This window comes from Capricornis sumatraensis, chromosome 3 (assembly GCF_032405125.1).
Source record: "Capricornis sumatraensis isolate serow.1 chromosome 3, serow.2, whole genome shotgun sequence".
NCBI classification, from domain to species: domain Eukaryota; kingdom Metazoa; phylum Chordata; class Mammalia; order Artiodactyla; family Bovidae; genus Capricornis; species Capricornis sumatraensis.
Window position 1 is genome coordinate 22106738 of NC_091071.1, and position 22130 is coordinate 22128867.

At 47.5% G+C, this 22130-nt stretch overlaps 1 protein-coding gene and 1 non-coding gene across 2 annotated transcripts in view; both read right to left on the bottom strand.

The window, feature by feature from the left end:
• POLR3E (RNA polymerase III subunit E) overlaps positions 1–8757 on the bottom strand; it is a 31021-nt gene extending 22264 nt beyond the window's left edge. The window contains exons 1-3 of the mRNA XM_068967248.1: positions 8649–8757; positions 2722–2795; positions 1588–1638 (exon numbers count right to left, since the gene is read on the bottom strand). Coding sequence (XP_068823349.1) covers positions 1588–1638; positions 2722–2757 — 87 coding nt within the window. The 5' untranslated portion in view covers positions 2758–2795; positions 8649–8757. The remainder of the gene's footprint in view (positions 1–1587; positions 1639–2721; positions 2796–8648) is intronic.
• A 205-nt stretch (positions 8758–8962) lies between these two features.
• On the bottom strand, positions 8963–9044 carry TRNAL-AAG (transfer RNA leucine (anticodon AAG)). The gene has a single exon. It is a non-coding gene; the product is annotated as a tRNA-Leu (tRNA).
• Positions 9045–22130: the final 13086 nt, after the last annotated feature.

The following is a 22130-nucleotide window of genomic DNA, read 5'->3' on the forward strand; positions in this document are numbered from 1 at the left end:
AGCCAAGACCCAGCACGGGGCTGGCGCACCATGAACTGTTACCACCGGGTCCATCACTCTGCACTCAGTCGAGGAAGCAAGAACAGAAGGCCCCGAATAACAGCCTCCAGCCCCACGGGCCCAACCCCAGGTCTCTTCCCAGCACATCGGCACGTGCCAGGGGGGAGCTGCCGCCCTGTCCCAGGCCCCTTGTTCGAGTTCCTAGCCTCCCTGGGCCTTTTTCTCACATGCAACACGTGGATGAAAATATTGGGTTGGCCAAAAAGTTCGTTTGGGTTTTTTCATAGACCTTATGGGGAAAACCCAAACGAATTTTTTGACCAACCCAATACTTAATAATCTTATGGCTGGGAATATAAATTTCCTCAAAATATTAAAGATAGCTTCCACAGGTCCCAGCAATTTCAAGACAAATGAAAACTTCTCTACACAAACACCTGGGACAGGAATGTTCACAGCAGCATTATGCATGATAGCCAAAACACGACAACCCAGATACTCATCAGCTGATGCATGGAGAGATAAAATGTGGTATACATGTCCATACAACGGAGGATGTTCATCCATAAAAAGAAATGAGGTACTCATACACATTATAACAAGAGAGAATCTTGAAAATATCTTGCTAAACAAAGGAGCCAGGCACAAAGGCCACATATTACATGACTCCATCTATATGAAATGTCCAGAAAAGGCAAATCTATAGACAGAAAATAGGTTAATGGTTGCCTAGGACTGGGAGGATGGGACAACAAACACTTCCTAAAATAGACTGGTGTGGTGGTACAACTCTGTGAACAGACTAAAATTCACTGCATTTACACTCAAATGGGGGAACTGCATGGGTGTGAATCAGATCTCAGGAAAGCTGTTATTAAATTACAGTAATAATAACCACTACAGGCTACTGTGGGATGAGATGAGTTAACATATATCAAGTGCCCTGAATGATTCCTGCAGACAGTCTAGGGTTACAAGGAGGAGTGACCAGGATTAAACTATTGGCCCAGGGACTTCCCTGGCAGTCCAGCGGTTAAGACTCTACATTTCCAGTACAGGGGGCCCAGGGTTCGATCCCTGGTCTGGGAACTAGATCCCCATTCCCCAACTAAGACCTGGCACAAGCAAATAAAAAACTACCAGCCCAGCAAAGAGGGGAGGGGTTGGCTGATGCGGCCCTGGAGTCTCAACTACAGCGGCAGCCATCATTCGTGGTGCTAATGTTGTACCAGGCAGCAGTGTAAGCACTTTAATAAGGACACACTTGATTCCCATGAGGACCCTATCAGGCAGGTATTATTTATCACCACCATACAACTGAAGAAACTGAGGCACAGACATTTTTTTTAAGGAACTTTCCCAAGGACTCACAACCGAGCAGGCTGTCCCCAGGGCCCAAGCTTCATCCAATACACTGTTCTCTTAGGGCTGTCTTGGTTTTCCCATCTTTGAAATTAGAGACTACTACTGGCCCATCCATGAAACCAAACCCTCTGTGCCAAGAATTCTAAGCAACTGGAGGTTTCACGTTGTTCCTTATCTATCACTTACTGTGTCTCCCCTCTTACCTTTATGTTTCATAATTACCTGAAACAGATAGAGCTTCTCTGCCAGACTTTTGGCCAAGTACACGTCGATCTGGGAACAAGAGAAGAAGACTTAACCGGGAGGCAGAACTCAATGCCCAACCTGCCTGGGCACATGCTTGCTCCTCAGATTTCAGGGCTAGTGGCCCTGAGGCAGTCTGGGGGAAGAAGAAATAGCTCAACTGATGCTAAAAACAAAGGGAACCACATCTCCAACCTGGGTATGTCCTCCACCCAGGTCTCTATACCCCAATAAGAATGTATTCCCTGAGGGTGCCCAGATCAGATGCATGCTAGAGGGACCAAGGAAATGCTCTTCTGATGAGGAAGGGGCAGGGGAGGGCCTCCTCCCTGTGCCCTCCACCTCCTGTCCTGGGTGGGCCTGTCTTACGGTGGTCTGGCTGGCCCTACTTTCTTTTCAACCCTCACTGCCCCTGCCACACCTAGTTTCCCTTCCTGCTTCCTAGCTCTTCCTATGAACCATGGCCTCTCCCATCTCCAGGCCTTAAGGATGAGAGAAGGTTCATCAGGCACGGGGAGGCACATGTGGAGGAAACAGCATGTGCAAAGGCCCAGTGGCTCTAGGATGTGTCTCAGTCTGGGCAGACTCTGGAACCACCCCTTCCTTACCAGTCTTATAGACCCTAAGCTTCCCACGGGAGGGAGCACTACCTGGCTCACTGCTGTCATAGCCCCCAGCACACAATGGATTCAGCAAACATCTGCTAAAGGACCGAATCTGGGTAAGCCCATGCATTCAACAGTATCAGTTGAGTATCAGTTGCCAGGCACTGAACTTGGCTTTGCAGACACAGTGGTGAACAGAACAAAATCCCTGCCCTGAAGAGGCTTACACTCTAGCAGAAGAAGACTTATGTGTAGGGGCTGAGAAGTGCTGTGCCCAAAGGCAAGGCATGGGCAAAGTAAGGGGCTAGGGAGGGCGTGCACGAGAACGTGACGTGAAGCAGGCTGGTCAGGGAATCCTCTCTGACAAGGTGATGCTGGATCAGACACCTAAAGGAAGTGAGGGGGTCAGCCAGGCAGGTACGTGGAAGAGGGTCCCAGGTAGAGAGGAAGCCAACAGGTCCTTGGCTGGCCTGAGGATGGATGCAAGGGACCCCGCCCCGGCAGTTACCTCCTGTACGACTGGGTCATCCTCTTCATTGGCCATACTAGGGGGGAGCCAGCCACGTGGTCCTTGGACTTGATCTGCAAGGAGAGCAAAAGGCCTGTCAGTCATTCAACCAACACACCTGGACACCCATTCTGTAACCAGTCCTGCTCTGGGAGGAAGAAGCCTGAGGCAATCAGAAACAGATCTTATTCCTATATCTCTCATGGAGTCAAAAGTGGACAGCCCACATCATTTTTGCTGATATACCCCATCAATCAAAACAATAAAAAGTAACAACAACAACAACAAAAAAAAGCAGGCAGAAACCGCGAAGCAGTGGGTACGAACGGGTGGACCCAAGACATCACCTGTGAGTTACACCCACAGGAAAGGGCAAATGACTAGCCTCAGGGGTTTTCTGACCACTGACAAAGAAGAATTCACCACCAGGCGGACGATGGTGGCTGGCTGCTCCACGGCCACCAAGAAAACACTTGGAAAGTAATCGGGTGCCGTGGGGAACCTTTAGAGGAGAGCCTGCTGTGCAGCAGGAAGAGCAGACAGTCCCAAGGCCTGGATCCCAGGGCGACTCCGTCTCTGATAGCTGATTTTCAAGCTGACTTTAAACCCACCCCCAAGTGAGATGACCTCCTTTCTGTGATTTTCTGTGTGTGCGTGTGTATGTCTAAAATTGACCCTCTTCACATACACACTCTTCTCTCACCTGTCCCCGTTTAATCACAAAGAGACTGGAACTCAGACACTATTTTGTGTTTTACCAAAGCCACACAGGAAGCAAGAGGACCAAGACGACATCAACACCACCCAACTTCAGGTCTCAGTTATAGTTTGGGGAGTTCGGGGGAGGGAAAGGGAGTTTGGGGTGGGTCTTGAAGGACAGAAGGATTTGGACAAGCCAGGAGAGCAGAGGGGAAGAGGGACTCCAGGCAACAGGAAGCACTTCAGGTACCTGGAGGAGAGAAGGCAGGTCTCCGTGGTGGAGGGTGAGTGCAGTGTCCCTCAATATCAGCTGGGGAAAGGGTGGGGGCTGGGGTGGGGGGGAATACAGGGGAACATCTTACAGAAGACGGCACAGCACCTGGATATAACCTAAGCATATCTTAACTTTAAATCATCTCTGTGCTTACTCCCTCAGTCGTGTCCGACTCTGAGACCCCATGGACTGTAGCCCACCAGGCTCCTCTGTCTATGGGGATTCTCCAGGCAGGAATATAGGAGTGGGTTGCCGTGCCCTCCTCCAGGGGATCTTCCCAATCCAGGGACTGAACCCAGGTCTCCTGCCTGGCCAATGCATTCTTTATCAGCTGGGCCACCAGGGAAGCTCTAAATCACCTCTAGGTTACTTATACTACCTAATTCAATGTAAATGTTATGTAAGAAGTCATAAATACAATGCAAATATTATGTAAATAGTTGCCAGGGGCAAGGCAAATGTAGTTTCTGAGGTTAGCTGAATCCAGGAACATGGAGGTCTGACTATAATTCACCTTCATATTCCTAAAGGAAGGATATGCTCAGTTTTAAAAGGCATCTAGGCAGACTTTTCTGGTGGTCCAGTGGTTAGGAAACTGCCTGCTAAGGCAGGGGACATGGGTTCCATCCCTGTTCTGGGTACTAAGGTCCCACGTGCCAAGAGGCAACTGAGCCCGCACACCACACCTACTGAGCCCGACACCGAAGCCGACATACCCTAGAGCTGGTGCTCTGCAAGAGAGGCCTCGCCTGGGCACTGCAACCAGAAAGCGGCTTCTAGTAGCCACAACTAGACAAAGCCCGCAGGCAGCAACAAAGACCTAGGGTAGACCAAAATAAATAAATAAGGCACCTGGGCAGCCTCTGATCTCAGCCTTTCCCAGACCTCTTTCTTTTGGTAAAAGTGAAGTCGCTCAGTCGTGTCCAACTCTTTGTGACCCCATGGACTGCAGCCTACCAGGCTCCTCTGTCCATGGGATTTTTCCAGGCAATAGTACTGGAGTGGGTTGTCATTTCCTTCTCCAGAGGATCTTGCCAACCCAGGGATCAAACCAGCTCAATTTCTGTCTAATCTACTTAACACTGGAATGGTTTAATATTTGAAAGAGCATACATACTCTCACCACGGGATTCAATGGCATCTAGGCCCTGTCCTAGCCACCATGCAAAGTCATGTTTATTCCAGATACACATTCCAGACACTAACAAGGCTCAGGCCGAAGCACTGGCATCATCCTCGATGTTCCTCCTCCTCTCATCCCACACCAGCAAATCCTGTAAGCTCCACCTTCAAAGTATGCCAAGCATCTGGGCACTCCCACTGCCAGCCACCTCCAGCTCCTGCCCACCTTAGAGCAGCAGCCTCCTAACTGGCCTCCCTGCTTCCACCTTGAACCCACAGCTAGCGATCACATCACTCCTCCCCCTTAACAGTCTCCCCATATCACCAGAAATAAAAGCCAACATCGTTTCCATCCCACGCGAGGCCCTAAACAACCCCTCCCCGACCCTCTTCCTTTCAGACCTCATCTTCCACAGGCCTCCCCCTCTTCCCCAACCCCTCTCTGGGTCTCTGTCACTGCTCCCCTGGCCCCCATAACCCCACAGTGCCCTCCTTCACCTCTTTCAAGTTTTTGCTTAGACTCTGCCTCATGGCTGAGGCTTTCCCTACCCACCCAGTTAAAACCACAATACCCCCCCAGCCAGTTCCTTCTCCACAGCACGTATCACCAGGTGACAGTTTGCAGCTTCGTGTTTACCATCCACCCCCACTGCCACTCAGTGGTAAACTAGACGAAGGCAGAGATTTTCATCTAGTGTGTCCCTTGTGGTACCCCCAGGACAGCAATGAGAGGTCAAATTGCCAACATTCGTTGGATAATAGAGAAAGCAAGGGAATTCCGGAAAAACATCTACTACTGGTTTATTAACTATGCTAAAGCCTTTGATTGTGTGGATCGCAACAAACTGTGGAAAATTCTTAGTGACGGAAATACCAGACCACCTTACCTGTCTCCTGAAAAGCCTGTATGCAGAACAAGAAGCAACAGTTAGAACCTCAAAAGGAACAACTGACTCGTTCAAAACTGGGAAAGGAGTACGTCAAGGCTGTATATTGTCACTCTGTTTATTTAACTTCTATGCAGAGTACATCATACAAAATACCAGGCTGGATGAATCACAAGCTGGAATCAAGACTGCAGGCAGAAATAGTTCAGCTTCAGATATGCAGATGATACCACTCTAATGGCAGAAAGTGAAAAGGAACTAACGACCTTCTTTCTTTATGAGGGTGAAAGAGTGAAAAAGTTGGCTTAAAACTCAATATTCAAAAACAGATCACAGCATCTTGTCCCAACACTTCCTGGCAAATACAAGGTGAAAAAGTGGAAGCAGTGAGATTTTCTTTTCTTGGGCTCCAAAATCACCACAAATGGTGACTGCAGCCATGAAATTCAAAGACCCTTGCTCCTTGGAAGGAAAGTTATCATTCCCCCATTCAAAACTCTTCAACTGTCACATAGGATAAAATCCAAATTCCTTTCCATGGCCCCAAGGTCCCATATGATCTTGCTGGGCTTCCAACAAGCGAAGCCCCAGCCAGTCTCAGGAACTTGGCACATCATCTATTTTCCTCAGGTCTTTTCAAAAAAGGCTGGCTCCTTTTCACTAGCTATCACCCATCCCACCCCCTCCAGGAACAGACAAGTTTCCCTGACCATTCACCTTAAAGGCCCCCACCCCTCACCGTTCCAGTCACTACCAAATCCCTGTTTTCTTTCTTTCATGGTTCTTACCATAACTTGGAATTACCTAGTTGGTCTATTTGCTTATGTGTTGTCTGTCTTCTGCACTAGAATGTATGCTCCATGAGCACCCTCTGTGCTTCAACCATAAAAGACATGATTTAATTTACTTTGTGGAGTTGATACGGGCATTATTATCTTTTTAAAAATTCATGCTGTTCTCCCAATATCTAGAACAGTGAAGTAAACACTTAATATAGTACAAAGACTGAGTAAATGAGTGCATGAGATCAGGCAGTGACAGACCCTTTACCCAGTGATCCTAATTCAGCCCCATCCAGAGACTGGTGGCCTTACAGTTCGGGCCTCCTGGACACTTGAGGACAGGGGCGTGGTCTGCACTTCCAGGCCACCACCTCAAGGCAGCAGTGACCACCTTGACTTCAAGAGGGTTTCCTGTGACCACAAAGATACTCTATGGCAGCAGCTCCGAGCACTGGGCACAGAAAACATCCCCACCAGGGGACTGTTCAACAAAGGAAAGGGGACAAGGTAAAATCTAAGGGAGGTCCCAGAGCAGAGAAGATGCCTGAAGGCCACAGCTGGGTCACGCAGGAGTCTAACCTGTAGGCCAATCAGAAAAACAGAGGCCAACAGAAAAACAGTCTCCAGCTACTGGAAGGAGGGAGACAACACAAAACTGAATTAAGGGGTAAGGGGCCCAGGGTAAACAGTCTCAAAGTCTGGATTCTTATTGGCTGTGTGCCCCTTCAACAAGGCATCTCCCCTTTTGGAGTCACTTCAGTTTCCACCTCAATGCAAGGAGAGAGGTGGCCTAGAGGCAAGAAGAATTAATTCTTAACTCATAAGACCCTCCCTTCTCTAAGGACTTAATATATTCATCCTCATGTAATCTGTTCAATAGCTCTCTAAGTAAGGATGTATTGACCATCCCCAATTAACAAAAGAGGAAACTCAAGTTCAGAGAGTAACTTACCCAAGGTCACAGTGCCAGAGAAAGGCAGAGCTAAGCCACAAACCTGGGTCTAGCTGATGTCAAATAGCCTTATTCTCATTCTTAACGACTATGCTGCGAGTTCCTTTAGTGGAAGGCAGGATGGTGTAGTGGGTAAAAGCCTGGACTCTGGAGTGAAACTCCACAGGTTCAAATCCCAGGTCTGCCCTCTGGTACCTCTACCCCGTCTAGCATCGTTTGATCTTCACTATTTTCACCCCCAAAATGGGTATTAACAAAGGTACCGACCTCAGAAGACTGTGAAGATTAAGAAGAGTAGAAACGTAATCCCTGGGAAGGTTTGTTACTTACTCGGCACAATGTTTTCTTCCAATATAGAAGGGCAGGAGACAGAGCCACGAAACAAACACTACAACCTGGCGCTTCTCCCGTCTTACCCTATATTTAGCTCTCATCACAGCCCTAGGAGGCGGGGGAATCCTCTTACCCCCAATTCACAGATGAAGAAAACCGTGACAACTGCTTTAAGATCTCCTTTTTCTGCCCTCCAATGATTCTAAAGCTAACACAACAAAACGGCCTTTTTTATTTACTGGTTTACTTGACGTGCTTACTGACACCTCGTCTGATCAAATCTTCAGGGCCGGCCCCATCGGCCGCACGTCGCTGGCTCTCAATTAGCACTGAAGGGTGGCTGGAATAAATGAATGGAGAATTCCAGGCCTAGCCGGACTCGAGCTGATCCGGTTCGGCGGCGAGGAGGGGGCCCCGGACACCCTGCCCCTGCCCATCGGGGCGGGCCGCCTTCCCCGCGCCACACTGTCCAATGGGTTTCGCCTCCCTCGGGGGTGGTCAGGCCCCCTTCTCACGCCCACCACACAGCCACTGCCACGAGCCGCCACGCCGGCAGGACACCGGCTGCCTTCGGACAGGTGCTCCCACAGGAGGCCGGCCTGAGCCGGGTGGGGCAAGGCGGCGGGACCCTGAGTCACCGCCGGTAGCCTCGGCCTTGGCGTCACCGACTGCCAGGGCGAGGCGAGGTCGGAGCCTGTGGCCGGCCCGGGTCTCCTGGGGCAGGCTGCCCGTCCTTCCCGCGGGAGTCCTAAGAGGCCCCCGGCCCCTGGGCACCGCGCGGCGCGGGCCTCCCGGCCTACTCAGCAGCCCCGCCCAAGCCCACCCCGTGAGTACGGCCCGGCTCCAGCCCGGGTGGGTACTGCGAAGACGGCACTCACCTCTCCGCGGGGCCCGCACGCGGGCGCAGCAACGGCCCAGGTACCCGCGGGCTGCAGAAGCGGCAGTGGCCAGACTCTCCTCTCAGGCAGCGGCCATGTTGCCGGTGGAGAAACTCGGGCGGACACGTGGGGGGAGCGAGAGGGGCGGGCCCAAGCGCTTCCTTTTACCCACAATGCCCCGCCCCGGCGCGCGCGGACCCGCCCCCTCCGCCGCTCCATTCATACGGGCGGCCAGCCCTGGCCTGGCAGCAGGGGGCGCTGACGCAGTAGCAAAACAGCTGGCGAGGAGGTAGCAAGGGGCAAAAAGCTCACTCTGGCAGCGGTGGGATTCGAACCCACGCCCCCGAAGAGACTGGAGCCTTAATCCAGCGCCTTAGACCGCTCGGCCACGCTACCCAGTTGTGATTGGGGCCTTCCAGAAAGCTATTTTAATGCATTTAGATGCAAGTACACTTAATTTCTGTTTGTTTGATATATGTTTTACTTCATCCCTATAAAACTATTTTAGAACGTATCGGCTACTAAAAATAAAATATTTTCTCCAGTAATTAGACCCACACTTCTTCCGAACAGATCTTAGAACAGTTTAAAAATCGGTTTTCTGAGTAGGACGTTTAACACGTTAAGCAGGTTAACCCACACCGGAATAAACGATGGATTTCGGCAGTAACCCGCACCAGGGCTTCCGAAAGCCAAACCCGTGGACTGGTGTAGGCAGTTTTCTCTAAAATTATGTGTTTTAATTTTTAGTTACACAGATAATATGTGAATTATTGCAAAATATGAAAACTTTGTAGATAGAGGTACTAATGTTCTTTTACCTTTGGTCTCTAAGTCCCTTCCTCAGAGGTAACCATTATACAGCTTAGTATACTGCATTTCCTTCTGGACCTTCCATTGTGAATTTATGTGAATATATATGGATATATTCATGTGGATAGATATAGCCATAGAAATAGGTAGTTTGTTTTTATTGTTATGGATTTTACATAAATATAAATATTAATCATACTAGTAGTATTTATTGCTTTTGAACTGTGGTGTTGGAGAAGACTCTTAAGAGTCCCTTGGACTGCAAGGAGATCCAACCAGTCCATTCGGGAGGAGATCAGCCCTGGGCTTTCTTTGGAGGGAATGATGCTGAGGCTGAAACTCCAGTACTTTGGCCACCTCATGCGAAGAGTTGACTCATTGGAAAAGACTCTGATGCTGGGAGGGATTGGGGGCAGGAGGAGAAGGGGACGAGGATGAGATGGCTGGATGGCATTACTGACTCGATGGATGTGAGTCTGAGTCAACTCCGGGAGTTGGTGATGGACAGGGAGGCCTGGCGTGCTGAGATTCATGGGGTCGCAAAGAGTCGGACACGACTGAGCGACTGAACTGAACTGAACTGAATATTTATTGCAACTGACTTTTTTCACCTATTTTTTTTCTAGTATCTATCCATATTGATATATATGTAGATATTTTAAAATATAGAAAAAATGCAAAAAAAATCATCCATATTCCCACTACATAATATCGTGGCATTTTACTTCCAGTTCTTTTCTTATGTATATGCTTTTCATTAAAAGTGTGAATGTGATCATTTTTAAAATCCATTAAAAATATATAGTGTGATCTTGCTTTTTATTTACATAATCCTTACTACATTGTACCAATATTATTCTGCAACTTGCTTTTCTACTCCAATATTACACTTTTTATTTATTGTGATATATATGGATCTAATTTATTCCATGCTATGAAGATGGACATTTAAGTGGTTTATATTAAGTCATTATAGTCAAGTTTCTGGTTAATATCCAGTTGGCACACACCCTGATATTTGGGCATTCCATATTCCTCTGTCTCTTCAATTCCTCTTTAATGCCTATTTCTTTCTCCATCTACCTTTAAAATAAGTATTGACATACAAAGATTTTCATTGTACTGGGAGAGTTTGTTACTTTTAAAGCAATCTTTAATAAATACAGAAGAAGCCATCTATCTCGGCCACGCATTGTGAGAGGATCAAAACCAAGTGAGGAATAGTCCTTGCAATCAATAGAAACATTGACCTGCTCATGGTGTTTTAGTACCAGGAGGAACTGTATTTGTTTGTGAGTTATGTGCTGGATTTTCCAAAAGGAAATATCCCTTTGATGAAGAATAATTGCTGGAATCACAGCAGCAACTGCCTAATTCTACTTTTCTAGTAATTGCCTGACCAGCCCAGAGAGTGGGTCTCTGGCGGTCACCTTCCCCCAACGTGGCCAGTGGGCTCTATGGTAAACACAGGACAGAGGTCAGACCAATCATGAGACATGGTGAGTTCCTGATTTGTTATTTTGACTGTACTAAGTGTTGGGGTCAGTCTCTGAGACCGACTGACTGAACTAGGATTTGGGGTGGCCAGATTCTGTGAGATGGACTGGAGAAGAAGGGAAAGCCAGTGAATGGAAAAATAATGATAAAATGAGAGGAAGAGTAGAGAGTTACAGAGATTCTGATGGTTTTGTGGCTCCCAGCTTAAGACTTTTCCAGGGCCCAGTGGCATTTACATTCTTGCAGACATCCCTTTATCATTGTAGTAAATTCCTCTTTTCTGCTAAAGCTAGGGTTATCTGTTAACTTTAACAAATGACCCCCCCAACCCCGGGTGGAAAGGGCTCAAACAGAGGTAAAGATACTTCTGCCAGAACACTCTGCAGCAATTCATGTCTGTCCCTACCAATATTTACTAAACAAGATGCCCAACAGGAATGCCAGCTGATCCAGGAAGGCAGAGCCCAGGGCTTCCTTTGGGAGTTTCTTGCAGACCTCCGGTGCCATCACACAGCTGTCTTGTGACTGTCAGATGTGAACTAATAAGCAGGAGAAGCAGAATGCTGCACCGGAACTCGGGACCCGCTGGGTCCCAGCAACTTTATGTAAGGGGAGAGAGGAAAGGGCTAAACCCCCACTGTCCTTTGGCGTGTCTTCTCTGTCCCTTGGCTAATGGGGCCAGTGGCCAGGACAGAGGGCAAGCACCACAGATGAAACATTGCCTCTGGCCCCCACCCCCAGTCTAGAAACTGTCAAGTAAAGGGTGTCTGTCTCTAGATCATAGCCGCTTCAGCTGGGGGCAGCGGGGATGGACATGGGGGCTTAGTCCTGGCTCCCCTGCAGTCTTCACTCCCTTGCCCCTGCAAAAGGAAATTCATCCCAAACCCGGTCTGAGACCAAACCATACTGCATGAGCCTCCTTCTGGAAAGAAATTAACATTCCCAATAAAATACTTAACCATTTTTCTTATGAAATTGTTAGGGACCAAACGACGGTCTCTAGGACCTGAGTCATGTTTACCAGAAAGAGATAGAATATGTGCTCATCCTGCCTGGCCAATCATGTAACGCCAGCTATTCCTGTAACTGAGACAAAGAACTGCCTGTATATAAGCCGCCATACTCCTTTGTTCGGGGCTCTTGTCGGAGTCCCTTGTGTGGGATGAGACTTGGGCCCTAGCGCGCTAGAGATAAACTCCCTTCTTGTTTTTACATTACTGTGGTGGACTTGCTCTCTCGGTCGATTCGGAGATACGGGCTCAGAGCATAACATTTGGGGGCTCGTCCGGGATCTCCGTCCCGCCGGGGAGGACAACTCTCCTGGTAGAAGGGAGTAACCTCTTTAGGAGATAAGAGCTCTGGGCACCGGTGCTAATGTTGCAGAAGCCCAGATTAAGTCCGGGGCCCAGTATCGTACTGGGGAGGCATCTGGGTATAAAGTGCAGAGGCAAGTCCAGCGTAAGGCCGGGGCCTGGTTTTGTGCTGGGGAGGCGGCTGGCTCTGGTTATTGGATTAAGTCCAGCGTAAGGCCGGGGCCTGGTTTCATGCTGGGGAGGCGGCTGGCTCTGGTTACTGGATTAAGTCCAGCGTAAGGCCGGGGCCCGGTTTCGTGCTGGGGAGGCGGCTGGCTCTGTGAACATCCTGCAGGTAAGATCGAGTGCATTGTCGGTGGCCACCTTGCGTTTGTTATCTGTTTGTCTATTCATGGTGTCTGCGTTGCTCTTTGTGTGCTCTGTTGGCTCCCAGTGTACTTTTCTGTGATCATGGGACAAACAACTTCTACTCCTTTATCTCTTATGATTAACCACTTCTCTGATTTCAAGTCTAGAGCACAAAATCTATCATTGCTGGTGAAGAAAAGCAAGTTAGTAACTTTTTGTTCTGCCAAGTGGCCTGCTTTTGATGTCAGCTGGCCACAAGAAGGCACCTTCAGCCTGCCTACTATTCGAGCGGTCAGAGAAAAGGTGCTCGCCCCCTACCCTTCAGGACACCCAGCCAGACCAAACTCCATACATTTTGGTCTAACAGGACCTGGTGGAAAACCCCCTGGCCTGGATAAAACCTTTTGTTTTTCAGCCCCTCACTTCCCTTCCCTCTTCCCCACCCTTGCTTCCACAGGTTCCACAGGTTTCATCGGAAGAAGCCAGAAAGAGAACCAAACCTTCAGTTCCTCCCAGAAAAAGGGGCCCCGCCTAGGAAACTCGGGGAAAGGCAAAAAAAAAAAAAATGGCCGGCGTAGCGGAAGAAGACCCGGAGGTTCCCTCCTCCACCGTTCATGCGTTTCCGGTCCGGGCGGGGCCAGCCAGAGAGGGTAGAAAACGGACATATCAGTATTGGCCCTTCTCCACTAGTGATTTGTACAACTGGAAAACCCAGACTCCCTCCTTCTCTGAAAAACCGCAGGGTCTTATTGATCTTTTAGAGTCTATCCTGTTTACTCACAATCCCACTTGAGATGATTGTCAGCAACTGTTACAGGTACTTTTTACTACAGAAGAGCGCAAATGGATCCTGTCAGAAGCCCGGAAAAATTGTGCCAGGGGTGGATGGGAGGCCCACAATACAGCCTAACCTCATTGAGGAGGGGTTCCCCTTGGTGCGACCCAACTGGGACTTCGAACGCACTAAAGGTAAGCAGCGTCTCCGAGTGTACCGTCAGACTCTCATGGCTGGCCTTAGAGCGGCCGCCAAAAAGCCAACTAAATTGGCCAAAATAAATTCAGTGAGACAAGAGCCAAATGAGAGCCCAGCAGCCTTCCTGAAAAGGATAATGGAAGCTTTTCGACAGTATACCCCTATGGACCCACAGGCAGATGAGTCACGAGCGGCAGTTATGTTAGCATTTGTAAATCAAGCAGCCCCCGATATTAAAAAAAAAGTTACAAAAGATAGAGAGGTTAAGTGAACAATCCTTGTAAGATCAAGTGAGGGCAGCCGAGAGTTTTTAATCATAGAGAGACCCCAGAAGAGAGAAAGGACCACATTAAAAGAAAAAAAAATTTAGAGCTGAAAAAAACCGTAAAAATCAAAAAGAGCTGGCCCAGATATTTTTTGCTGGGGTTGAAAACAAAAACAGGTTCCAGAAAGGAAAAAAACTGGACTCAAAAACTGAAAAAAAAACGACAAGGCGTAAGCTTGAAAAAAACCAATGTGCGTTTTGTAAAGAGTTTGGACATTGAAAAGATAAATGCCCCAAGAAAAATCTAAAAGAGGGGCCCAAAAACCCCAGGAACGAGACTCCCTCTCCAGACAGTCATATCCTCTATGTGGGTAAGGATAGCGACTAGAGGGGTCAGGGCTCGAAGCCCCTCCCCAAGTCCTGGGTAACTATAAATGTGGAGGGAAAACCGGTTGGCTTCATGGTGGACACGGGAGCCCAATACTCAGTCTTAAACCAAAAAGATGGACCCTTGTCTAAGAAAAGTAGCTGGGTGCAGGGAGCAACCGGGACTAAACGATATGGATGGACTACAAAAGAGCAAGTGAACCTGGGGGCCCACCAGGTGACCCATTCTTTTCTGGCGATACCTGAGTGTCCAGCGCCCTTGTTGGGAAGGGATTTACTGTCTAAAGTAAATGCCCAAATTCATTTCAACCATGGACAAGTGTCGGTTCTAGATGGGACCGGGCATCCTCTTCAGGTCCTGTCTCTGGCATTAAAAGATAAATACAGACTCTACTTGCCAGAGGCCCCAGCGACAATAAGCCCCAAAGTACAACCGTGAGTTCAAAGATACCCTCAGGCCTGGGCTGAAACAGCAGGAATGGGACTAGCCAAACAGAGGCCCCCTATCATTGTGGAACTGAAAGCCAGTGCTTCCCCGGTGAGGGTACGACAGTATCCCATGAGTCAGGAGGCTCGACAAAAAATTACTCCTCATATACAACACCTCATAGACGCTGGGGTCCTAAAAAGGTGCCAGTCCCCATGGAACACTCCCCTGTTGCCTGTGAAAAAGCCTGGGGGAACTGATTTTAGACCAGTTCAAGATCAAGTCAACAAACGGGTGAATGATATTCATCCTATGGTTCCTAACCCTTATACATTGCTAAGCAACTTGCCTCCAAACTACATTTGGTACACAGTCTTAGATTTAAAAGATGCCTTTTTCAGTTTGCCTCTTGCCCCTGCAAAACAAGAGATCTTTGCCTTCGAATGGCAGGAAGACGGTGGTCAGACCCCTGTGCAGCTGACATGGACTCGCTTACCGCAGGGTTTCAAAAACTTGCCCACGTTATTTAACGAGGCCCTAGACGAAGACCTCCGTGAGTATCGGGTTGAACACCCTACCGTTGTGTTATTACAATATGTTGATGACCTTATGCTGGCAGCGGCTACAGAAAAAGAGTGCCAAGAGGCAACAGGTGACCTTCTCCAAACCTTGGGGACTTTAGGTTGCAGGGCCAGTGCCAAAAAGGCCCAGATTGCCAAGCAAGAGGTTACATACCTCGGTTATAAGATAAAACAGGGCCAGAGGTGGCTAACACAGGCTATGAAAAAAAACCATTCTCCAGATCCCTGAGCCGGCTAACCCTAGACAAGTGAGAAAATTTCTGGGAACTGTGGGATATTGCCGGTTATGGATCTTGGGGTTTGCAGAAAAGGTCAGGCCCCTATACAAAGGGACCAAAAAAAAACAAGGACTGAAAATGGACTGAGCCAATGAAAGAGGCCTTCCAAGAGCTCAGGCGAGCCTTGCTAAAAGCTCCTGCCCTTGCCCTCCCTGATCCATCTAAGCCTTTCCAATTATTTGTAGATAAAAAGCGGGGGATAAAAAAAAGGGTACTAACACAGAGATGGGGACCATGGAAGCGACCTGTAGCTTACCTTTCCAAGAGACTGGACCCAGTGGCAGCCGGATGGCCTCCTTGCCTCTGTATCATCGTGGCCACCACGCTCTTAGTCCACGATGCTAATAAACTGACTTATGGACAGAGACTCTTGGTCTACACTCCTCATGCCATAGAGAGAGTTTTAAAACAACCCCCAGGTAAATGGATTTCTAATGCCCGCTTGACGCACTACCAGGCCTTGCTACTTGACACCCCACGGATTCATTTCCAAACGCCCTGCACTCTAAATCCGGCCACTCTTTTGCCCAGTCTGGAAGAAAATAGCCCCCTCCACGATTGTGATGAGATACTGACTGGGGTAACAGCAATGCGAAAAGACTTAACCGATACTCCACTGGATAACAGTGAGCTAAAATGGTTCACAGATGGCAACAGTTATGTAAAAGATGGACAGAGACGGGTGGGACCCGCAGTAGTAGATGACTCTGGACAGACGATATGGGCAGAGGCCCTTTCCCCGGATACCTCAGCACAAAAGGCAGAGTTAATTGTCCTGATTCAAGCATTAGAGAGAGCCAAAGGAAAAAAAATAACTATTTTCACTGACAGTCGCTATGCTTTTGGCACGGTACACATCCAGGGCCCGATATATCGGAAACGGGGGTTTTTGACAGCTGAAGGAAAAAAAATTAAAAACTTGCCTGAAATCCGTAGACTTTTAGAGGCTGTACAGATGCCTCGGGCTGTGTCAATAGTACACGTACCTGGACATCAGAAGGGTGACAGCCCCACAGCACGAGGGAATCATGCCACAGACATGGCAGCTCGAAAAGTAGTTGATGAAGATTCCATCAACCCTGTGTTGGCGATCGGACTTCCACCTCCAGGTATGGGAACTCTGGCCCCAACCCCTGAGTATTCATCCACAGACCTTGCTTGGATCCAAAAACACACCAACCTTCAAAAAGGTGAAGATGGATGGTACTGAGACTCAGACAGCTACTTGATACTCCCTGCTCAGTTGGGACAGCAACTATGTGAGCATTTACACTTGTCTACTCATCTGGGAAAAAAAAAGACTCTGATGCTCTTTCAAACTGCGCGCCTGCGATTTCCCCGGCACCAGACAACTGTAAAAAACATAATGCATGCTTATAAGGCGTGTCAACAGATGAGGCCAGGAAAAGGACAACATGCAGGACTGAGGTATCGGGGAGAAGGACCAGGGTAACACTGGAAAATAGATTTCACCGAGGTAAGGCCAGGCAAGTATGGTTACCGGTACTTGTTAGTGTTGGTGGATACCTTTTCAGGGTGGGTGGAAGCTTTTCCTACAAAGGAAAAAACCGCGATGATAGTGGCAAAAAAAGATTAAAAAAAAAATAGTTCCCAGGTTTGGCCTGCCAGTGACCATCGGCTCTGATAATGGACCTGCTTTTGTGAGTCAAATAGTTCAGAGCCTTGCCCTAGCCCTGGGGACTAAATGGAAGTTACATTATAAATACAGTACACAGAGCTCAGGGCAAGTAAAAAAAAATAAATCAGACTCTAAAAAAAACTTTAACTAAATTGGCTATAGAGACTGGCGGGGATTGGGTGACCCTCCTTCCCTTCGCCCTCTTCCGTGCGCGTAATACTCCTTATCAACTTAATCTGACCCCATTTAAATTCTGTATGGGAGACCTCCCCCTGTATGACCAATATTTAAAGAAAAGAAACTACTGCCTCCCACGCTGGGACAATTCCAAGAGGCCTTGATGGCCTTAAGCAAGGTGCACTCTCGTGTCTAAAAACTGCTCCGGAAAATACATGTGGGTCAAAATAAGGGAACTATTCCCTCACATGACATTGGCCCAGGAGATAGGGTATGGGTCAAAAGGCACCAAACCAAGGCACTAGAACCCAAATGGAAGGGTCCTTATGTTGTTCTTCTTACCACCCCAACTGCCCTAAAGGTCGACGGTATTGGGCCTTGGGTGCATTGCAACCACGTACGCCCAGCTGCTTCAGCAGAGCAAAAAGACGCTAAAAAAGAATGGGAAGCATCTCTGCACCCGTCCAACCCCCTGAGGCGAAAGCTTCAAAGGCGCCAACAGGACCAGGACAGCTCGGCTGGGCCGTCTTGTGGATGACCCAGTTACTCTGCTCCGGAGCTGCCAGCGTGAACCCGCATCAACCCGTCAAAATCACCTGGAAGCTGCAAAATAGACTAACACGTGAGATGCTTAACTCCACCACCTCAATACATCCACCAAATACTTGGTGGCCAGACATACTTTGACCTTAAGCCGGTGGTAAATGTACCCTGGAAGAGGGGCAAGCTCCCAAATCATGCATTCTGGGCATGTCCAGGTGCGCCCAGGCATAACTAAAAGATCTGTGGGGAGATACAGGGGGGACTCTGTGCTGCCCTAAAAAAAGAGTGTTGTTTTTATGCTGATCACACAAAAATAGTTTAAAAATTTATGGCCAAAGTAGGAGAGGGACTAGCCCAACGTAAACAAGAATGTGAGGCTCAACAAGGATGGTTTGAGTCTTGGTTTCAACAATCCCCTTGGTTGACCACCCTAATCTCCACCTTGCTGGGACCCCTGCTAATACTTCTACTGATGCTTACCTTTGGCCCATGTATTATCAATAGACTTATAGCCTTTGTAAAGGAACGCATAAATACGGTACAGCTGTTCGTGCTTCGACAACAATATCAAACTGTGTCTCAGGACCAAGAGGAAGATTCCTCTATATGATCTAAGGACAGGGGGGAATGTTAGGGACCAAACGATGGTCTCTAGGACCTGAGTCATGTTTACCGGAAAGAGACAGGATATGCGCTCATCCTGCCTGGCCAATCATGTAACGCCAGCTATTCCTGTAACTGAGACAAAGAACTGCCTGTATATAAGCCGCCATACTCCTTTGTTCGGGGCTCTTGTCGGATTCCCTTGTGTGGGATGAGACTTGGGCCCTAGCGCGCTAGAGATAAACTCCCTTCTTGTTTTTACGTTACTGTGGTGGACTTGCTCTCTCGGTCGATTCGGAGATACGGGCTCGGAGCATAACAGAAATTTACTAGCATTAAAATTTGTACTGGGAAACTAGTTTTCTACCCATCCACCAGTTGACTGTTTGCCAGTCAAGACAGTAGTGAACTTTAAAGAAATATCCCTGCCCCATCCTCCCGAATCTGACAATGATTATGTAACCATTCTCTTGTCCTATAAAATGTCTCTACCAGAATAGAAGTCAGGAGAATGGCCACCCTTGTGTGAGTTGGGGTGGGGTGTAATGCCAGAGGTGGGGAGGGGGGGGCGGGTGCGTGTCTCTGAGGGAGCTTTCTAGAGTGTTGGAAATGTTCTAAAATTCACCAAGCTCTACACTTAAGATTGTACACTTTATGTAGGTGGTACTGTAATAAAAGGTAAAATTTTTTTAAATGTTCCTACCAAATATGGATCTTTGAACTAGCCTCCTGGAGGATTTACAGTCTTCCAGGAAGATTGTAATAAAATTTTAGCGTAGGCTTGCGACAAAACCATCTGAAAAGGTTTTTTTTTTTTTTTTTTTTTTTAACATTTCCCCCTACTCTTCAGGGCCCTTTTCTTCTTCCTCCCTGAAGGGAATCCTCTCTCTGGGTGGAAATGTGTTGTTTTTGCCTTCCCAGAATCCTTCCCCCTCTCTTCTGTTTCCAGTACTGATTTTCCTTTGAGGAAACACTCCTCCCTGTGGCCTTTTTTTCCAGGTAATTTTTATTGGGGTGTAGCTGATTTACAATGTTGTGTTACTTTCTGCGGTACAACAAAGTGAATCAGTGATACATACATTCACCCCTTTTTAGATTCTTTTCCCTTATAGGTCATTACAGAGTATTGAGTAGAGTTCCCTGTGCCATACAGTAGGCTCTTATTAGTTACCTATTTTATAAATGGTAGTGTGTATCTGTCAATCCTGAGCTCCCAATGTATCCCTCTACAGCCCCTCCCTGTGGTCTTGAAGGAACTGTCAATCAAAGCACCAGAATCCAAATTAGGCCAATCAGATGCTTCATCCTGGAAATCTGAATCTGGATACTAGAGCCAATTTAGCTCACTAGTGGCCCAGGGAAGGAAACTTCTTGACTGTTACCTTCTGCTAGATCCCCACACTTGCCCTGGGACCTCCTTTCTGAGGCCTGATTAATTCCCCTTTACCTTCCAAAGTGTAAGTTACCTCCTTCTCAAAAAAAAGAAGCTTTGCTAATGTTGGCTGGTGTTAATTTCTATCACCTGCAACTAAGGATCCCCCAGTCACCTAGGCCTCCCCAAGAGGAACCCTGTTTTTGCAGAGGAGACACTTTAGTTGCGTGCAGGATGATCAGAGCATTTCTGTCTAGAACAAATGCTTAATTAGAAGGAAAACTGGGACACAGGCATGAACTAGGACTCTCCTTGGCAGACTGGGACAGGCAGTCATCTTACACCTTGACCACTTAAAGGTCCACCCAAACTGAGAGACCTGGGAGAGGTTTCCTGTATTGAGTCAAGTTAAGCTGAGGACTCCACTACTGCTGACACCCTCCCTCCAATACCTTTAAGTTTCAGCTTTACAAACGCACTCCTGTGTCCCATGCTGGAGGTCATAGGAATAAGGTGGCAGCAGCAGCTGCAGGTGACATCATTTCTGCTGGAACTATGATGATATTTGATCTTCAAACCTCCAACTTTCCTTCCTGATGAATGGAAACATTCTTATCAAATGTTTTTGCTGTGTCATACCTTTAAGCCTCATTTTTCTCATCTGTAAAACGTTCACAGTAATACTGAAGTTGGTTGCAGGGTTAGAGGTGACTGTGTATGTCTAGCCCAATGTCTGACAGGCCATGTATCATTATTTCTAAGACACATTTTTATTTCACATTTTAATATCTCTAAAATTGGCCTGCATCTTATGATCCATGGCATACAGTTTATTTTCAGTGTTATTTTTTTCTTATTAATACAGAAAATAATGGTGGGTCTTAAGATCAATGGTGTCTTAAGATTCAACAAAACATAGTAGTGGATGTTCAATACATAAATTATCATGATGAATTTTTAACTTAGAAAATTTAATTTAGCATTTTTAGCTTAGTTAGTAAACATTTTAAATTCTTACTTTGAACTCTGCATGCCATCAGTCTCCAGAGAGGAAACAGGGCTAATGCCTCCTGCAAATTTCTCTTGTGGTTTCTCTTCACTGGACATGGTGGGAAGGGAGTTTTGGAAAATGCAGTTTAGTTAAGCCCAGTTGACATCTAGTAACCACCATAGGCCATTACTGAAAGCCTACTGAATGCTGGCTCTGTGTATCTGTGTTAGTTGCTTAGTTGTGTCCGACTCTTTGCATCCCCATAGACTGTAGTCCACCAGGCCCCTCTGTCCATGGGATTCTCCAGGCAAGAACACTGGAGTGGGTTGCCATTTCCTTCTCCAAAAGGAACTACAGAAAGAAAGGAAGTGAAGTTGCTCAGTTGTGTCTGACTCTTTGCGACCCCATGGACTGTAGCCTACCAAGCCTCCTCCATCCATGGAATTTTCCAGGCAAGAGTACTGGAGTGGGTTGCCATTTCCTTCTACGTGGGGGCTCTAGCCTATGTGATCAGGCATTAGAGATGGAAGTCAACATAACTGATAGATTGTATCAATTTTCTAACAGCCTAGGAAGAAGAGACATAAAATGCAACAGGAAGCTGTGTTACTCCATAAATATCACAGCATCAGAACACCTGAAAACCTTCATGGAACCTTAGACAATACCCATTCACATCTGGACAAGCTACAATGAAGCAAACATCTAATTTACTAAAGGAAATATAGCTTGCTTGATGCTATGTAAGACTCAAGGTAGTATAAAACATGGCCTTTCTCATGACTGATCTTACCATTTCATTGAGGAGCTAAGACACATGCTAGTGAAAAATTAAATGCCGAAAAATAAATTTAAAGAAATTTTAAATTCTTCAGTTTAGTTCAGTTCAGTCACTCAGTCGTGTCCAACTGTTTGCAACTCCATGAGCTGCAGCACTCCAGGCCTCCCTGTCCATCACCAACTCCCGGAGTTGACACAAACTCATGTCCATTGAGTCGGTGATGCCATCCAACCATCTCATCCTCTGTCGTCCCCTTCTCCTCCTGCCCTCAATCTTTCCCAGCATCAGGGTCTTTTCAGATGAGTCAAAACTTCGCATCAGGTGGCCAAAGTATTGGAATTTCAGGTTCAACATCAGTCCTTCCAATGAACACTCAGGACTGATCTTTAGGATGGACTGGTTGGATCTCCTTGCAGTCCAAGGGACTCTCAAGAGTCTTCTCCAACACCACAGTTCAAAACATCAATTCTTCAGCGCTCAGCTTTCATTATAGT